The sequence below is a fragment of the Balaenoptera ricei genome, chromosome 20, assembly GCF_028023285.1.
Source record: "Balaenoptera ricei isolate mBalRic1 chromosome 20, mBalRic1.hap2, whole genome shotgun sequence".
Taxonomy (NCBI): domain Eukaryota; kingdom Metazoa; phylum Chordata; class Mammalia; order Artiodactyla; family Balaenopteridae; genus Balaenoptera; species Balaenoptera ricei.
Window position 1 is genome coordinate 13,852,057 of NC_082658.1, and position 18,203 is coordinate 13,870,259.

Here is an 18,203-nt window from a genome sequence, read left to right on the forward strand (position 1 = left end):
CATAAAAGTAAACCAAACCTACTACTTTGTGGTTACAAACTAGAGTTAACCCACCTCAAGTTAACCCAAGTCCTGCATGCACAGGTCATGGGACTGCCATGTTGGTGAGGCTGCTTTGTAATTGTAATTCATTAAATGAGTGTGTATTGAAATTGACAATGTGTAACAAATTGCTCTGGTGTTGGAGAGAATCTCTTAATAATTAAGACATGGTTCTTGTATTCTGATCAAAGTAGGGTCCTAGGTCAACCGATTCCATTATTTGTAAGTTCATCTGTCCATCTTATGAGTGGTGTCAAGGAGGAAAAACTTTTCTTCAGTCTACTTAGTTATTGGTGGTTCGGGTCCTGAGAATTAAATTGAAACTGACAGATTAACAGGAGAAAAGACAAGTTTTTATTCATGTACATAGGCGAGAGCATCCAGAAAAATGTGACTCAAAGGGGTGGTTAGAATTTGGGGCTTATATACCATTTTTTAAAAATAAATTTTAATTTATTTATTTATGGCTGCGTTGGGTCTTCGTTGCTGCGCACTGGCTTTCTCTAGTTGCGGTGAGCAGGGGCTACTCCTTGTTGCAGTGGGCAGGCTTCTCACTGCGGTGGCTTCTCTTGTTGCGGAGCACGGGCTCTAGGTGCGCAGGCTTCAGTAGTTGTGGCATGCGGGCTTCAGTAGTTGTGACTCACGGGCTTAGTTGCTCCGCAGCCTGTGGGATCTTCCCAGACCAGGGCCCGAACCCATGTCCCCTGCAATGGCAGGCGGATTCTTAACTCTGTACCACCAGGGAAGCCCTTATATACCATTTTTAATAAGGGAGGGAGAGAAAAGAGACTTATGGGAAAAGAAATGTCTTGTATGAAAAATAAATAAGGCCTTAGGAGAATGGATGGGAGACAAGATAGACATTGTGACAATGTCTGTTTAGGTGATTTCTTATCCTGGTGCTTACTTCTTGTCTCTGGTGATCGGAGTCAATCTTCTCTGGTTGCGAAACTCACGGAGAGGGGATTTATGACAGTTGAATTCTTTTGAGAGGTTCTGTTTTTATGCAGATAAGGGGAGTTCAGAAAAAGTGTCTTTCTGCGACTGTTGGATTCTCAAATGTCTTCAGCTCAAAATAATCCCAATGTCACTGTAGCATGTTGTGGACCCCTTCACTGACCACAGGGAAGTGGGTCCTGAGAGTTGGACTGGAAGTAGCCAAGATGTTCCAGTGCCCACTTAATAACCTACACAGAGGGACTTCCCTGGTGGGCCAGTGGTTAAGACTCCACGCTTCCAATGCAGGGGGCGCTGGTTTAATCCCTGGTCGGGGAACTAAGATCCCACATGTCACACAGTGTGGCCAAATAAATAAATAACTTACGCAGAGAAATATCAATGTCCTGTGGACCTGAATTCACGAGCTGGCAAAGGGAGTGCATTCTCTTCCTTATGTCAATCTGTATGGGAAGACAAATCACATTCAGAAACTGCTTTATTGATTTATTACCCAAAGCAACTATTTGGGGCATTGGAAGTACTCAGTGCCTGTATCATCAGGGCCTCCTCTCTGAGTGTCTTGACCAGAAAGGACATTTTGTGTAAGGATGTTAGCGGTCCACAGAATTAGCTGGAGGCTCGAGAATGGACAGCTCTCCAGGCAGCTCCAGGAGGCCAAGAGCAGCAATGATGACAACCGTCTTTAAGGGAAACTGACCTTTTCATCCCGCCGTTACCACCATGGCTGCTGTGGGTGGCTCCCAATTGTCCATTCTTTCTTTCTATCGTTTGTTCTAAAATTTCAAACATGGGGAGTTCCCTGGTGGCCCAGTGGTTACAATTACAGACTTTCACTTCTGTGGCCTGGGATCAATCCCTGGCTGGGGAGCTGAGATCCCGCCAGCTTCATGGCATGGCCACAAAAATATGTAAATAGAATAAAATAAAATAAAATTCCAAACATAAGCTTCCCATTGAGTTCCCAGGCCAAGCCAGGCTCCTAGTGGGTGGGGAGAGGGACTTCCAGACTGTTTTCCAAAGCGGCTGCACTACTTTACACTCCCTCCAGCAATGTATGAGGGTTCCAATTTCTCTACATAATCACCGACACTTGTTATTGTTCGTCTTTTTGATTACAGCCATCCTAGTGGGTGTGAAGTGGTAGCTTGCTTGGGTTTTGATTGGCGTTTCCCTAATGACTAATGACATTGAGCATCTTTTCATGTGCTTATGGGCCATTTATATGTCTTCTTCGGAGACATGTCTATTGAAATCCCTTGCCCATTTTTAAGTTGAGCATAATGTCTTTTTCAAATGCCATTTATCCTTTTAGTACTTGCCTCTTATCTCCCAGTACTGTGGGGTTACTCCACTCTCTGGCCCTTCCTATAGCGTCTGATACACTGTTATGTGCAGTACATTTGGGTGACTGCCTAATGCATTTAGAACATTACATTAGTTCTAATACATTAGTACATTTGGTGGTTGTCCTTGGGCCTTTGATCCAGTTCAGTTAACCAAGTAAGTGGTATTTCTTGGCTTGTCTTCAAAAATCCTGGTTTCAACTGGCATCCAGGGAAAGGAGGCAAGATACTAATCAAACTCTGGAACAACGATTCTAAATAAAACCTGTTGTCCAGAATCACGTGAGGCTGGGGCTCTTCTTTTGTTCCCTTTCATTTCCACTTCATCCCTAGCATCACTCCAGTCCCCTCCCACTGAAGCCCATGAGGGGAGGGAGTCTGGTGGGGGTGGAGGGGCATTGGAGAAAAGAGGGAGCCTATTTTTAGGCTTGTTTATCAGTCATGAAGTGTCATATTCTTCTCCACTACGGCTGCTGGATTAATTAGGCTGTGCTGGCAGCTGCCAGTCAGGGAGGGTTGCCAGCTTCTAACGGTGATTCCGCCTAATGCCTGAATTGATTTGCACGACGCGAACATTTCTCCCACTACGTGGCTCTTGCCTTCCAGGGCAACCTCTCCTGGCTTCTAGTGGCTCTGGGTAGGAGAGGGTACAGCTTCCCTAAGCCATGAATCCTGTTTAACTGGATAAGCAAAGCCACCAGCTGGCCACTTTACCTTACCTACCAGCTCATTGGTAGAGCCTTGTTGCTGTGGCTTGGGTCTTTCTTTCACGTTTCTTCTTCCTGTTCTCCCAGATCTTCCCCACAGTACGAGCTTACTGCCCACAGCTCATGTGGCAGAGGGAGAGCCCACTACCCAGGCAACAGGTCAAAGAGGAAGTGTCGGGGCCAGAGACTCTGACCTAAGAGCTTATTTCCACACTATTTTGAAAGACTCTTCATGGTTATTATTGACTTCTGAATATCCAGAGACGATCTTCATTCATTCAGAAAATATTTATTGAGCACCTGCTGTGTGCCAGGCATCATTCTAGGTGCTGGCTGGGTGAGCAGCAGTGGACAGGACAGAGATCCCTGCCCTGATGGGAACTTGCGTTCTAGTTATGAGTGACAGGCGGTGCACAATAGCCATGTATATAAGAACATTATATGTTTTAGAATATTCAGTCATATATTCTATATAAATATATATTCTATATATATAGAATATAATATTAAATAAATTAATAGTATTTTAAATATATACTGGATGTACTTCCCTGGTGGCGCAGTGGTTAAGAAGCCATCTGCCAAGGCAGGGGACACGGGTTTGAGCCCTGGTCTGGGAAGATCCCACATGCCGCGGAGCAACTAAGCCTGTGCGCCACAACCACTGAGCCTGTGCTCTAGAGCCCGCGAGCCACAACTACTGAAGCCCGCACGCCTAGAGCCCGTGCTTGGCAACAAGAGAAGCCACCGCAATGAGAAGCACACACGCTGCAATGAAGAGTAGCCCCCCGCTCACTGCAACTAGAGGAAGCCTGCGCACAGCAACGAAGATCCAACGTAGCCATAAATAAAATAAACAAAATAAATAAATTTCTAAAAAAAAGAAGCTGCCTGCCAGTGCAGGGGACACAGGTTCAAGCCCTGGTCCGGGAAGATCCTGCATGCCACGGAGCAGCTAAACCCGTGCGCCACAACTACTGAGCCTGCACTCTAGAGCCCGCGAGCCACAACTACTGAAGCCCGCGCGCTCTACAGCCCGTGCTCCACAACAAGAGAAGCCACCATAATGAGGAGCCCGCGCACCGCAATGAAGAGTAGCCCCCACTCGCCGCAATCAGAGAAAGGCTGTGCACAGCAATGAAGACCCAAGGCAGCCAAAAATAAATAAATTTATTTATTTTTAAAAAAAGCATATATATATATACTGGAGAAAATAGAGCACGTAGAGCCTTCTTCCCGACATACCTTTCAGTCCATGCTCTTCTGTTTGGTTCCCATCTCAATCCTTAAGAACATGCCAGGGGTTCTCATGCTGCCAGGTCCCCTGCCTTCTGCCCCCTCAACTACTCCCATGGAGCATCACAGAAACAGAATGTTTAGGCCTGGTTGGGATCTTACAGGGCATCTCATCAAGCGATTTCCACCTTGGTTCTGCCTCGCTCCTGCCTGGTGATGTTGACACATGTGGCTGGCTCCGCTGGGTGCTCCCCACACCCCTGCCACGTTTCCCTAACGCTCTCCACACGCAGAGCCTGCCAACAACTGACACGAGGCAGCCTTCTTTTCCCGGAATCCCAGCGCAAACTGTCCTTTTATAGGAAGAGTGATGGCAGTGTCCACGTTCAAGGAACTTCCTGTGGGTGATGCCTCAGCAGACCTGTCTCTCACAGGTGATGGCTCTAGTCCGGAAACTCTGTTCATCTCTTTGCTGCAGTATAAAGAAATTACATTAAGATCAGGATGAAAGACCAGCCAGAAAACCATTAAGAAGAGTAAATGAGTAAATCACAGCAGCAGAGAAGAAATTTAAAGACCTCAGAAAATCACTGTACACAGAACTGGAGAGGAACAAATAATTATTATTAAACAACTGTCAAATGTCGGATTTGGGCATAAAGAAGAAAAAACAGGTCAGAAGATCCCTCCTGAACCAGTGGGAAATGAAGATATGAAGGTAGCTAAGTCCTTTTAAAAATCACTTAAATGAGCTTCAGTTCGTTGAGCCTAATCTTAGGATAGATAGACAGTGGCTAGTTTCAGGTTCCACCGCGTGGCTTGCAGGATCTTAGTTCCCCGACCAGGGATCGAACCCGGGTCCCGGCAGTGAAAGTGCTGAGTCCTAACCACTGGACCGCCAGGGAATTCCCAAAGCACTGTTATTTTTGAACTCAGGACTTTCTGCCGGGAATGTTTAAGTCCAAAGTGTCTAGTTGAGACTGTCATAATTGTGACCCCTGTTGAGAAAATGAAATTAGACTCCATTTAGACCACATTTGGCCTGATGATGTTCAAGGCCTCCTAGATCCAAAAAATATCCCCAAATGAGCATAAATTGCAAAGTGACATTAGATATGGTGGAGAATTTGGTGATAATCTGGAATGTAAAGCGCTAGAAGGGAGGAATGGTTTAGGTTTCAGTTCCAGAAACTCTTTATGAAGTAGATAAATTCTCTTAACGTGAGGCCAGTTCAGATTATGCCTGCCCATGGGCCCTTCTTATCAGATCATTTGTGATTTAAGGAGAGTATGAGAAGGTTACAGTGATTACATCCACTTATGTCCAGGCTTCTCAACCTTGGCGCCGTTCAAGATTTGGGTCTGTAAATTCTGTGTCATGAGGGGCGTCCTGAGCATCGCAGGACCGTGAGCAGCACCCCCGCCTCTTCCCACTAGGTGCCAGCAGCATCTCCCCACCCGCCCCCCCCCCCCCCAGCCAGTTCTCACGGCCAAAAATGTCTCCAGACTTTGCTGAATTCCCCCACTGCTCTCCCATTGAAATGGGAACCACTGCTCTAGAATGACCAACTGTCCCATTTTGCTCAGGACCAAGGAATTTAGCATGTGGGACTTTTCAGTGCTAAAACTGAAACCGTGCACCTCAGATTGGAACTTGAACCCACGTGGCTGGGACTCAAACCCGGCCAAAATCCGTAGTCTTTCAACTGAGATCACACACCTGGTTTCAGGACTTAATGAAGCTCAGGTTCTTTTTTTTGTAATTATTTTATTTGTGGCTGCATTGGGTCTTCGCTGCACGCAGGCATTCTCTAGTTGCAGCGAGCGGGAGCTACTCTTCATTGCGGTGCACGGGCTTCTCACTGCGGTGGCTTCTCTTGTTGTGGAGCACAGGCTCTAGGTGCGCGGGCTTCAGTAGTTGTGGCTCGCGGGCTCTAGAGCGCAGGCTCAGTAGTTGTGGTGCATGGGCTTAGTTGCTCCGCGGTATGTGGGAATCTTCCCGGACGAGGGATCGAACCTGTGTCCCTTGCATTGGCAGGTGGACTCTTAACCACTGCACCACCAGGGAATCCCCGAAGCTCATGTTCTTGATGTCTCATCGTAGAAAGAATTCAGTGAGAGGCAAAGTGATAGGTAAGAAGTGGATTTATTTAGAGAGAAACACACTCCACTGACAGAGTGTGGGCCATCTCAGAAGGGAGAGCGACACCAGAGTATGGGGTTGTTAGTTTTTATAGGAATGGGTAATTTCATAGGCTAATGAGTGGGAGGAGTATTCCAGCTATTTTAGGAAGGGGCGGGGATTTCCGGGAATTGGACCACCACCCACTTTTTGATCCTTATGGTCGGTCTTGGAACTGTCACTGCACCTGTGGATGTCATTTAGCTTGATGATGTAAGCGTATACTGAGGCTCAAGGTCTAGTGGAATTTGACTTGTCTGCCATCTTGGACCCATTTGGTTCTAATCAATTTATGTCATGTCCTCGGGCTATGTCATTCTTTCAAAGGTTGTGCCCTGCCCGATTCCCTCGTTTCATTCCCCCCTCAGAGATTTTACTTCCATATTCTTATGGGAAGCAAAAGGGCGATAGTCTGTCTCCTGTAACTGCTTCCAGGCTGAGTAGGGGCATCAACCCTGTCTGTCAGGCAGTAAAAATCTCTGGATGCCTGATCTAGGGACCCCAGGGACAGGGCAGCTCCTTGTTTTAAGTCGATATGGGCTGGAATCCTCACATAGGCAGCATCTTAGTGTGGAAGTGTTGTAATTGTTTCCGTAGCCTTTCTATGAATCTCCTTGATGATGAAGCACTTTTTTTAACAGCATCAGAGTACAAAAATATCTATAAATGACAAAAGACTTAAAAGGCATGGTTAAACATCTGATTACAGTGTAATCGATAAAGAAACTTGGTTACAATAACCAGAATTACAAATGATTACATTTAACTTAGCACACCAAATAATCCTAATTAAATATTTCTCTTTAAGATACCTCAGGGACCTCTAAAGTACCCCAAAGTTAGCTGGAAATCAAAAGCAACTTAATTAAAATTTGATATTTGGGAAGTTTGTCAAAAAGTTTTGAAACACCTGGTCAAATAAGGTCATAGGTCACTGTGAGACAATACTTATTCCTTAACCAAAGTTACAAAAGATCTCAAAAGCAAATACAAGTCACTTAAAGGCAAAGAAACTCACACAATCTGTTGTCAAAAGCAGCATTTCAAGAATACTTTGGAGAAACCAAATCCGGTCTTGTTCCAGCCCATTCCTAACAAAATCCATTTACCCAACTAAATTCAATCCAGTCTTAGAAAATCCTGATCAGGCATAACTCTTTTCAGTATTTTTCATTCTTCACACCTTCTTTTTTTTTTTTTTTTTTTTTTTTGTTTTAAAATAAATTTATTTATTTTTTATTGATTTATTTTTGGCTGCATTGGGTCTTTGTTGCTGGGCACGGGCTTTCTCTAGTTGCAGCGAGCAGGGGCTTCTCTTGTTGCAGAGCACGGGCTCTAGGCACATGGGCTTCAGTAGTTGTGGCACGTGGGCTCAGTAGTTGTGGCACAACTTAAGTAACTTTTGTCAGCTTTTATCTGTTGTCCCAGGATCTCATCAGTGGTTTCCAGAGCAAATAGGGTACCCCAGCCTTTTCTGTTCCTTCATGGTCACCAAAACTTTAGGGGAGGAAAAAAAAGTTTTTTCCTCTACCATCTGAAGTTCATTGGCTGGGGCCCTGCAAATTAGTCTTGAAACAGGACGGAAGAGGGCATGGCACAACCCTTAAAGCATGACGTAGCCCTTGAGGATACGACAAAAACCGGTTAGAACCTATCAGCCCAAGACGGCGGAAGGTTCGACTTCCAGTAGACCTTGAGCCTCATTATACGCTCGCTCGTTGTAATGCACTAGCAAATGCTAAACGACATGCCCACAGGCGCCATGACAGTTCCGAGACTGCCACACCTTCTTTTATTAAAAACACATATCTTACTTTTCTTAGAAGTATTTTTCACATTGAGTTACTTTTCTTGTTGACAGATTTGTAACAGAAAGAATAAGGTCTTATTTGACCTCTCATAAACCTAGGTACAACAGAAGTATTATGCTTAACATGGAGGACTCTAGCTTGTCTGTATTAATCAAACCAACAAACTTAAGCCACCTTCAACACCAGAGAGCAGTTTAGTACTGAATATTTTCCAGATGACATGAACCTGAGATCCATTTTGGCCAGATTGTTTTTTTTTATTTCTGAGTATTTATATAAGCGCTTAATTTTTTAAAAGCCAATTAAGTAGATCTCTTTTACGAATTAATTTTTGGCAATACCATACACCTACAATGCACATATAGATACATATGAACACACAAACACAGAGGCCTCATAGTTCCCATTCCAAAATTTCAGGCCTGAGTCAGGTACAACATAAAAGCCATCAGTTACAAGGAGCTGGATTCAAATTGGGCTTCTAGCAGATGGAACAAATCAAGCTCACCTACCTAGATGGCTAAACCCTTTTTACTGCTGTTCACAGAAAAGACACTTAAGATTTCTATGTATCCTTGACAGGTCAAGTTCTAAATTACTTTGCCCCTCTTTTTAAAATTTTTAAAAAGATGGCAGAGATAAACGTTCCTGAGAAGACCAGATAGGACATTTGCATCTCAAAGATACAGGCAAGTTCCTCCTAGGATGACTTTGTTTCCCCTTTGTTTAATATTTACAAGCCTCTTAAAATAAATAGGGAAGGTTTGGGGAGTGTGGGTTTTGGATTATTTTTGGAGCCACGCCTCTGGTCCTGTAAAGACTACATTTGTAAAACAAGGACAGTTTTGTTTTCTTTTTCAAATAATTGGGTGGTTACCTCAATGATATTGAAGGACTGACATACCCATTCACCTCTGTTGGAAACTTTTATTTTTCCTTATTTAGTTTAGGGGAGAAGCCCTCTTCCAAAATTCCTTTTGGGCTCTGAATATCAGCTATGGTCAGTTTGGTCAGACCAGTGGCCTCCTATTTTGGTAATCTACTTACAAACATCTTTCAGGATCTTCCCTAGGTTTAAGAAATTTGTTACCTTATATTTAGACACTATATAACCCTTTTTACTTAATAATCACCGGTTGGATATCTTTGGCCAAGCCCAGAACCTCAATATTCCACATTCCAGGGTCTACTAAGGCTTCTATTTTAGCTTCAGATTTTATCTGTTTCTTTTTGCTTTTTGTTAGAACCATTTGGTGATGAGGGTGGTTCCCTTGCCCCTCAAGAAACAGAGTGGCCCCTAACTTAGTTAATAAATCTCTTCCCATTAAACGGATGGGACAGTCAGGCACAAACAGAAAGGAATGTAAAAACAGCTGGCCATTGATCTTGCACAAAAGGGGTTCCAGGAAAGTGTGCCCCTGTCTCTTCCCTGACAACTCCATTAAGTATTCCTTATGATTGCTAAGGTTTCCAATCCTTTGGGTTAAGACGGAGAAGGTTGCACCAATGTCTGTAAGAAATTCTATCAAGTGGCCCGCCACATCAATGACCACCGAGGCATGACATTAGTTATGTAGATGGTGTCTCTAGGCAGAGCCACTTCTGGCCTTGGGCCCCTTCAGTCTTCTGATTGCAAAACCATCAATGGCAGAGGGGCCCCCGTTGCTCTCTGGCATCTGGGGCATTTCCTCTTCCAGTGCCCTGGCTGTTTGCAAAGGGCACATTGATCACAATCCTCCCTCCATTGCCTTTGTCCACACAGGGTACACTGGCCTTGTGAGCCTTGTGGTCTGCCAGGGCCAGATTGGCCCAGAAAAGCCGCTTCCCCTTTGGTGGTCTTTGAGCAGACAAAGCCACTGCAATCATGTGGGCCTTTTGCATATTTCTCTGGGTGCGTTCAGGCTTTTTGGCCATATCCCTATTACTGAAAACCTAATAAGCCAATTGGAACAAATCATTCATTGATTGGAGTCTGAGGACCAGCAATTGCTTTCTGAGTTTTGTGCCTGATGTCTGGGGCAGACTGGGCTATGAAATGCATAGCCAAAAGGGCCTGTACCCCAGGGGAGGAGGGATCCACGTTCATTCGGGATCCATGGCCTTGTAGGGTGAGTTAGTTAAAATGTCCTCTGTGTCCTTCCTAGAGTTATCCCTCCCGAGCTACACATGCCTTAAATTCCTTTTGGGTTCCATTGCCTAGATACAAGGCCATGAAAATTTGAACATAGGGTACTTCACTCCATTTTAAATTTCCTAACTCATATTGTGACCAAACCTGATTACATAATGTACTAAGATTTTTTCCTTTTAATTCCTGTTGTCCAAATCTTTCCCGACCCCAGAGTATATGGCCCAGAGGAGTATTGGTTGGGATTGATGCAGCCCTGACCCATTTCAGACAAGCCTGAGGTGACGTCTCTAACTCCTGAGCTATCCAAAATGCCACTCTTAAGTCAAAATCCACCACGCAATTTAGTCAAGATTTGCACTTACAGCTTTAGATGCTATCCCTTCCAAGGTAGCCTCCCAACCAGGTGTTAGTTCCCCAGAAGTCGCAAAGAGATGGCACAGAAGACGTCCCCAACAGTGTTGACGATGAACAGGAGTTGGTCTAGCTATAAGCTGGGAATAAAGGGTCAGCACTTGTAAGGGTCGGAGGGAGGGGAGTAAAAGCAATAAAAAGTACACGTTGGTGGTAACACAGGTCTTCTGGGGTTAACAGAAGAAAGAAAGACATAGAGCAGGAATGAACAAGAATACAAGAATGTAGGAGAAAAACCTCAGGGTCAAGGAGAGGAGTATAGAGATTAATAATTCTGTCCTGGACCTGCTGTTGGATGTACATAAGTATACGGGGTTGACCCGCCAGTCAAAAATGAGCAGACATTGGCAGAGCATCTTCCCCAGTATGCATGGCTTGCGGCATCCCACGGGCCTCTTTAGGACCAAGAGCTGACTCTCAACATTTTCTTACCTTATCACTGTCCCTTTGTGGTCGCCAGCTGAAACTGTGCACCTCAAATGGGGACTTGAACCCACGTGGCCGGGACTCAAACCTGGCCAAACCCAGACTGGGACTCAAACCCGGCCAAAACCCAGATTGGGACTTGAACCCACATGGCCAGGACTCGAACCCAGCCAAAACCCTGATTGGGACTCGAACCCTCGTGGCTGGGGCACGAACCTGGCCAAAACTGAGAATGGGACTCGAACCCACACAGCCGGGACTTGAACCCAGCCGAAAACCCAGATTGGGACTTGAACCCATGTGGCTGGGACTCAAACCCAGCCAAAACCCACAGTCTTCCAACTGAGATCACACACCTGGTTTCAGGACTTAATGAAGCTCAGGTTCTTGACATCTCATCGCAGAAAGAATTCAGTGAGAGATAAAGTGATAGGTAAGAAGTGGATTTATTTAGAGAGAAACACACTCCACAGACAGAGCGTGGACCATCTCAGAAGGTGAGAAAGGCACCAGGGTATGGGGTTGTCAGTTTTTATAGGGGTGGGTAATTTCATAGGCTAGTGAGTGGGAGGAGTATTCCAGCTATTTCAGGAAGGGCCGGGGATTTCCAGGAATTGGGCCACCGCCCACTTTTTGATCCTTATGGTCGGTCTTGGAACTGTCACGGTGCCTGTGGGTGTGTCATTTAGCTTGCTGATGTGAGCGTGTACTAAGGCTCAAGGTCTAGTGCAGTCGACTTGTCTGCCATCTTGGACCCATTTGGTTCTAATCAGTTTATGTCATGTCCTCGGGCTATGTCATTCTTTCAAAAGTTGTGCCCTGCCCCCTTCTCTCCTGTTTCAGAACCAGGACAGTCCCATTTAACCTGGGACAAGTTGACCAGCTGTCACTGTTCTGTTCTGTTCCATGTGAAGTAAAGAAATAAGAAACAAAACAACTTGAAAAGTCTATCTTTGGTAGGCATGGACAAAGGTTTTGGGGAAATGTGGTAGCATTCCACGTCAGCATGTTTTCTAATTCCTTAAAGGTATTAGAATTTTGTCTTTTTCCTCAGTGTCCCTAATGCCTGAGCCATGGTGAGATGGTCTTGGGAGGTTTAGTCTCGGCCACTGGACCAAGAGGACGTGATTCAAGTCATACCACCTTTCCAGAAGAGAGGTTCTTGTTTGATGCCAGGTAGTGAGTTTGAATGACAGGCTTCTCCTTGGAATTATAGGCAGTATACATCACGAAAGGGACAGCAGCAGTGGGGTCTAATTTAATTCCATTTTCCTTTGCAGCCCTGATAAATTATTGCTGCAGGGAAAAATGAATTTTACTTCTCAGACAAAAACGATTCGAATGTTGAATGTGCTCCAGGGAAGTCAGGGGCTACGAGAAGGTCTCCAGTGGGCTTAAAAATATTTAAATGGCATATCACAGAATTTGTTCCAACGCCTCCTTTGCCTGGCCTGGTAAATGGATTATACCAGAAGGGCCTCCTTTCCAGACTGTTTAGAAGTCACATAAAATCATATCAGCCATCTTGGCTAAATGTTATGTGTTTTCGGGCGTCTCTTTGGAAAAGGTATTTGATTATAGTGCTGCATATTCTGCATACATTGGTGGATGAAGCAGCTAAGATAAAGATTCTAGAGCCTGGCGTCGTGACCACTTACAAATAGGACAAGTTTCAACATGAGTGGAAAATGGCCAGTGTTTGTCATCTTCCTTCCAGAAAATGATGGTTGCTTAGGGATGTGGTTCTGCTGGGAGACTTTTTAAATGGCAGAGGGATTGAGTTATGGAGGGAGGAAGGCTCGGGCCCCAAAGTGGTATCAAGAGGAGGCTGGTGAATCTGGGAAGGGGTGCAGTGTAGACGGAACACCTCCCCCACTAAAGAACAGTGGGTAAAGGGCTCTAGTGCTTGTAAGGAGACATAAGTACTTTGTCTAAACTGAACAATGCCTAACTTACTTTGGGGAGATTCCACAAACCTGTTTCGGTCCCATTAAAAGCACAAGAAAACCACTTGCCTGTGAGTGGAATCCACACCTCCCTGTATGACCCTTTGGCATATCACTCTGGGGTGTGGTGGCAAACGGGAGGGCATCTGGGGGACGTTATGCTCGTGACCACTTCCCGCAAGCCAGCCCAACGCGACTTTCCCACTCTCAGCGTTGACCCCAGTTACCCTCCAACTTCAGTGACTGAAAGAATAAATCCTAGGCGAAAGCTGTAAAAACCCCTGTTGGGAAGCAGCCCCTTCCTTCTAAGCAGATTGAAGGGAAGGTAAATGAGCAGTTACTGCAGAGTGGAGTAATGATTTTATGGGAGTGAGAGATGATTTTATGGGAGTGAGACATTCTGCATTAGATCAGCAAGAAGAATTGTCCTGTGAATTATAAAACTGCTCCGTGCGCCCCTCATAGCACACCTGAGAGCAGTGGCCTCCATCTGACACTCACTCGGCTGCAGGGGCGGGGAGGGGGGCGCAGCTCTGATTTCCCCGTTTGTTTTAGCGCTGAGTATCAGCCTGGAGCTTTCTTTGGGTTAGGTCTGACCAGCCATCGAAAATATATATTTGTCTTTTAAAAAGCAGGGACTGGATACTGTCAGAAATCAGAGAAACAATTTGGGAAGACATGCAAGGTGCACAGTATTTTACTGGCTCTGGATGTCATTTAAACCCCATGTCCAAGAGGGGTTTGGGGTTTGGGGTTCTTTTACCTTGATGTCCCCCCTCTCTTAGCTAGATCAGCTTGCAATTCACAACCGCTTCTTGATGTTCTTTATTGCCAACACGCAGCCCTCAGGAGCTGGGAGTCTACGTCATCGCTCTGGGTGTGAGGTACTGCTAGACGTTGGTGTCCCAGACACTTAGCTGTAGGCACCAGCATAGGAAAGAAACAAAATGGTAGCGTCTGGAAAGACAGAAAATGCCACAGTAGAGTGCTGGGGGGGAATAAAATCATGCAGCCATACTTCAGTAGTATATCATTCTATATATTTAAATATAATATTTAAAGGAATTCTCTGGGCCTGCAGTAAGCTGTAGAGTTTGCCTCAGAAGGAAAACAGAACAAAGCAAAGCAAAACTTAATTAGTCCTTGGTTTACCAAGGGTCTTGGGACCTGTGCCCTTGGGTTTTCCTTGTTTTGAGAATGTTTTATGCAAACGGCTGCCCGGGTGCCTGTTCCAGAGGAATGACTCTGTCTTTGCATTATTTTCCTGGGGCTGCAGCAACAAATGGCTGTGACCTGGGTGGCTTTAGACAACACACATTTATCCCCTCCCAGGGTGGAGGCCAGAAGTCTGAAATCAAGGTATTGGCAGTGTTGGTTCTTTCTGGGGAACCAATCCCTTCTGTGCCTCTCTCCTGCCTTGTAGTGTCTATGGCCATCCTACATGTCCTAAATATGAACCGAGGATGATTTAACTATGGTAAAGACCAGGGAGGTGGGGACCGAGTGGCTGAAGAGAGAAGAGCGGAAATAGAAGTCCTCTGATTTCTCTAGCAGTCAGTTTCTCTGGAAAGATATGGTAGCAGGGTGAGGCCCTGGACAGACTCTAATTGTCTTTTTTTCTGTCTTTCTTCCGTCTTAGCAAACTGCCTAGTTGGGCTAGAGCTGTTGTTCCCAAGATATTTTATGTTACAGAGAAGGCGTGGAACTATTATCCCTACACGATTACAGGTAAGTCCTTGTACACCCAGTTTGTCGCATGCAAGGACACAGGAGGATTCAGATTTCACTGAGGGTGGGTTATCCAAGCAGGGACTGGTGGCAACGCTGTGATATCTCCCTGACCCTTTGCCTCCATACTTTTAGGTCAGCACTCTTCCTAGCAGGGGGTTGGGGGGCTTAAGCAAAACTATTCCATCTTCCTTCTTAAAGTGATTGTAGTAAATAACATATGGAGAAGAAAAGGGAAGCTCTTTTTAGTGACATTTCTAGAGATTTCATGATCCGTATTTCTCCCTCTTTTCTCAGTAATACCCAAATAATGTTGAGTTGGGGTTTGCTCATAAACAAGTTGTTTATTTTGACTTGTTTGCTTTACAAACGCCCCCCCACCCCCGCAAAACAAAACCTGACTATAATTTATATAAAAGGTTCTGTTGGGTCTCTCTGCTCCAAACCACTTCCTTTGCAATAGGATAATATGAAAATCACTTTATTCCTCACTTGTGGTAGAGAGATAATAACACTCAGTGTTGGTACTGAGCTAGACACTGGCCAGAAATTTAGAAGGTTTGGTTCCTGCCCTTGAACACATGAAAATTCAAGATCCCATTTGAATGTCATCCTAACAGGGTCTTCTTATTGGTTTTAAAAGCTGCTTTTCCACTTAAAAGATTTCCTTTGTGGTTAATGAAATGCTCTACTGGAATTATTAGTCTTTAATTCTGCTTTTCTAAGGCCAACTCTTTGGTTTTTAATTAGCCACAAACCTATAGGCTAATTGAATCTTGTCTTACACTCCTTATCTACCCAACCACAGAAGTATGTGAAAGAGTTTCGAGAGCAAACGTAGAGACACTTAGTATTTATGAAAGTTTAATCCTCGGAAGGTTTCTTTACCACATTTTTAATAATTATAATTCAGCAATATTTATTAGTTCTGTGGTTTTATATTGCGTATAAGTGTGGTCTAAATCATCCTTTTCTCTCTCTTTTTTCTTTTCCCTCTTGTCCAAATGAACATCTGGGACCAGAATACACAGTAAGTTTCACTTAATCATTTTAAAATAGTCAGCCTAAGATCAGTGGAGTAATTGGAACTTCCCTTGTGCTTCTCATCTTATCAATGTAATAAAAAAAAAAAAAGAGGAATAATTCAGAATCAGAAATATTTAAATGTAGGCTATTACATAGTTATATATAATGCAATAATTTGAATGTTCTCATTTGTTCAAGAGTATGAATGTTAATTTAAAATGCCTTTACATAATTAACTTTTGCTTGTATTTTTAAATAGCTTGACTGCTCTACTTGTGATAGTTCACTGTAATAGAAGAACAGTTTCTAGCAATGTGGTATTAAAGAGATGATGGTAGTTATCAGTGGAAGGTGGGGCTTTTCCTTATAGTCTGTGACCTGATCCCTCATAAAAAGACCTTGAAACGAAAGGTCAAACTATTGACTTACGTTCAAACTATTTTGCTCAGATTGGACAGTCTCGGTGGCTTGATAAAGTCGTTTAATTTCTACCTGTCCTAAGAGCCTGTAGAGTCATTACTTACACTAAAAAAAAAATGTCTATAAGGTCATTGTGTTGTGGTATTTTCATTTGGATCATTTTCCCCAATGGCAAATAGGTCAAACTGTCATAAGAAGAAAATGGTTAACTGAGCTGTGATGGAGTTGAGTTTTTAGTCTTAATCAAAACAGCCAAAGAGGAGAGAGATGGTGAGAACTGCATGGAGAAAAATGATTCCTCATGTCCTTGGTATGAGCATGGTACATACATGGCACATAGTAGATTCTCAATGAATAGTTATTGAATGACAGAAGGAATGCATGGGTCAAAGGTAGATGGGTAGTCCCAACAGATACAGAAGTGTCACCTGCTTTGGGGTCAGGTAGGCCTGAATATCCTCTGGTTCTTACTAGCTAAAGTTCTTAAGTAAATGACCCACAACTGCCAGTTCTTGAACTCATGCTGGTCCATTACTGTGTTCTCACCCATCCTTTGCAAAATGAAAGAAAAAAAAAAAAGTTTTTCATAAAATTAAACTTATTCCACTTAAAGGACTGTTGATAATTAGAACCCTCATTCTTGGGTATTAAAATGTCTTTTCTTTTATGAAATGAAGGAATATATATAGCACCCTCCCCAATGTCCCTATCTTTGGGGAAAAAAAGGCAGTTCTATGGCAAAATACAATTTTTATAATTTAGAAGTCAGAGAAACACTGTTCTAGAACAAGGAGCTTAACTTCTGTGAACCTAAGTTTCTTCATCTCTAAAATTGGGATAATCCCTTTTTCAGAGAGCTATTAGTAGTAGGATTCAATGATCTAACACAGGGATTAGGAGACTTTTTCTGTAAAGGGTCATATAGTAAATATTTTCTGCTTTGTGGGCCAAACAGTCTCTGTCTTTGAGAAAGCAGCCAGAGATGATATGTAGAGATATGGGCTTGGTCATGTTTACCCAGGCAGTAGGCTGCATTTGGCCCCCAGGCTATAGTCTATCAACCCCTGATCTAATGTATGGAAAACTGTTAGCATGTTGCCTATAAATAGCAGGCAATTAAATGGTTCCCAGACAGCACTTCCCAGCCCTATCAATTGCACCGTCTTCAAGAGGAAGATTTAGGAATCTTGTGAATCCCACCTCCATTGACAGTCATGCAGATTAATTCCTTTTAAGCCTCCATTTCCTCATCTGTAAGAGGGGAAAATATGATAACTTTCTCGTGAGGCTGATATGAAGATTATATCAAATAATCCACATGAAATCTCAGCCTAGTCCTTGGTACATGGTAAATCCTCAATATTCATGGTAAATCCTTCGTTATTATTACATATCATACAGTGCTGGAAGCTGCCATCATTAAAATGGAAGTTCTATGGATGAATAAATGGGACTATATGTTGGTGCCCCTCAATGCAGACTGGGCTCATTAGACTGGACGGTACTAATTTCCTAGGATTTAATTTGATTTTATTGATAGCTGATGTTACCCCATTTCCCACGTCTCCCAAAGCTTGTGCGTGGACTTTTCATTGGAAATGTAATCCATAGTTGCAAGGCCAAGAGAATTCTTGTCTCTATAACAATGCAAAGGCAGTTATTTGCTGCCTTAGAATTGGGTCACCTTGACTTGACCCAAAACTGATGGTACTTATTCTCCATAAATTCATGACACTACTGTGAAATATGGGGGTGATTAACAGAGAAATGAAGTCTGCAAAATGTTTAGTGGTATCGTGCTCATTTTTTAAGACTATGTATTAAAGTACTGAAA

At 43.8% G+C, this 18,203-nt stretch overlaps 1 protein-coding gene across 2 annotated transcripts in view; it reads left to right on the forward strand.

Moving 5' to 3' along the window:
* PITPNC1 (phosphatidylinositol transfer protein cytoplasmic 1) overlaps nucleotides 1-18,203 on the forward strand; it is a 259,809-nt gene that overhangs the window by 130,447 nt on the left and 111,159 nt on the right. The window contains exons 3-4 of one of the 2 annotated variants that reach the window (XM_059907374.1): nucleotides 14,835-14,923; nucleotides 15,946-15,953. In XM_059907374.1, the coding sequence (XP_059763357.1) occupies nucleotides 14,835-14,923; nucleotides 15,946-15,953 (97 nt within the window). The remainder of the gene's footprint in view (nucleotides 1-14,834; nucleotides 14,924-15,945; nucleotides 15,954-18,203) is intronic. The other variant, XM_059907373.1, reaches the window with a different exon arrangement.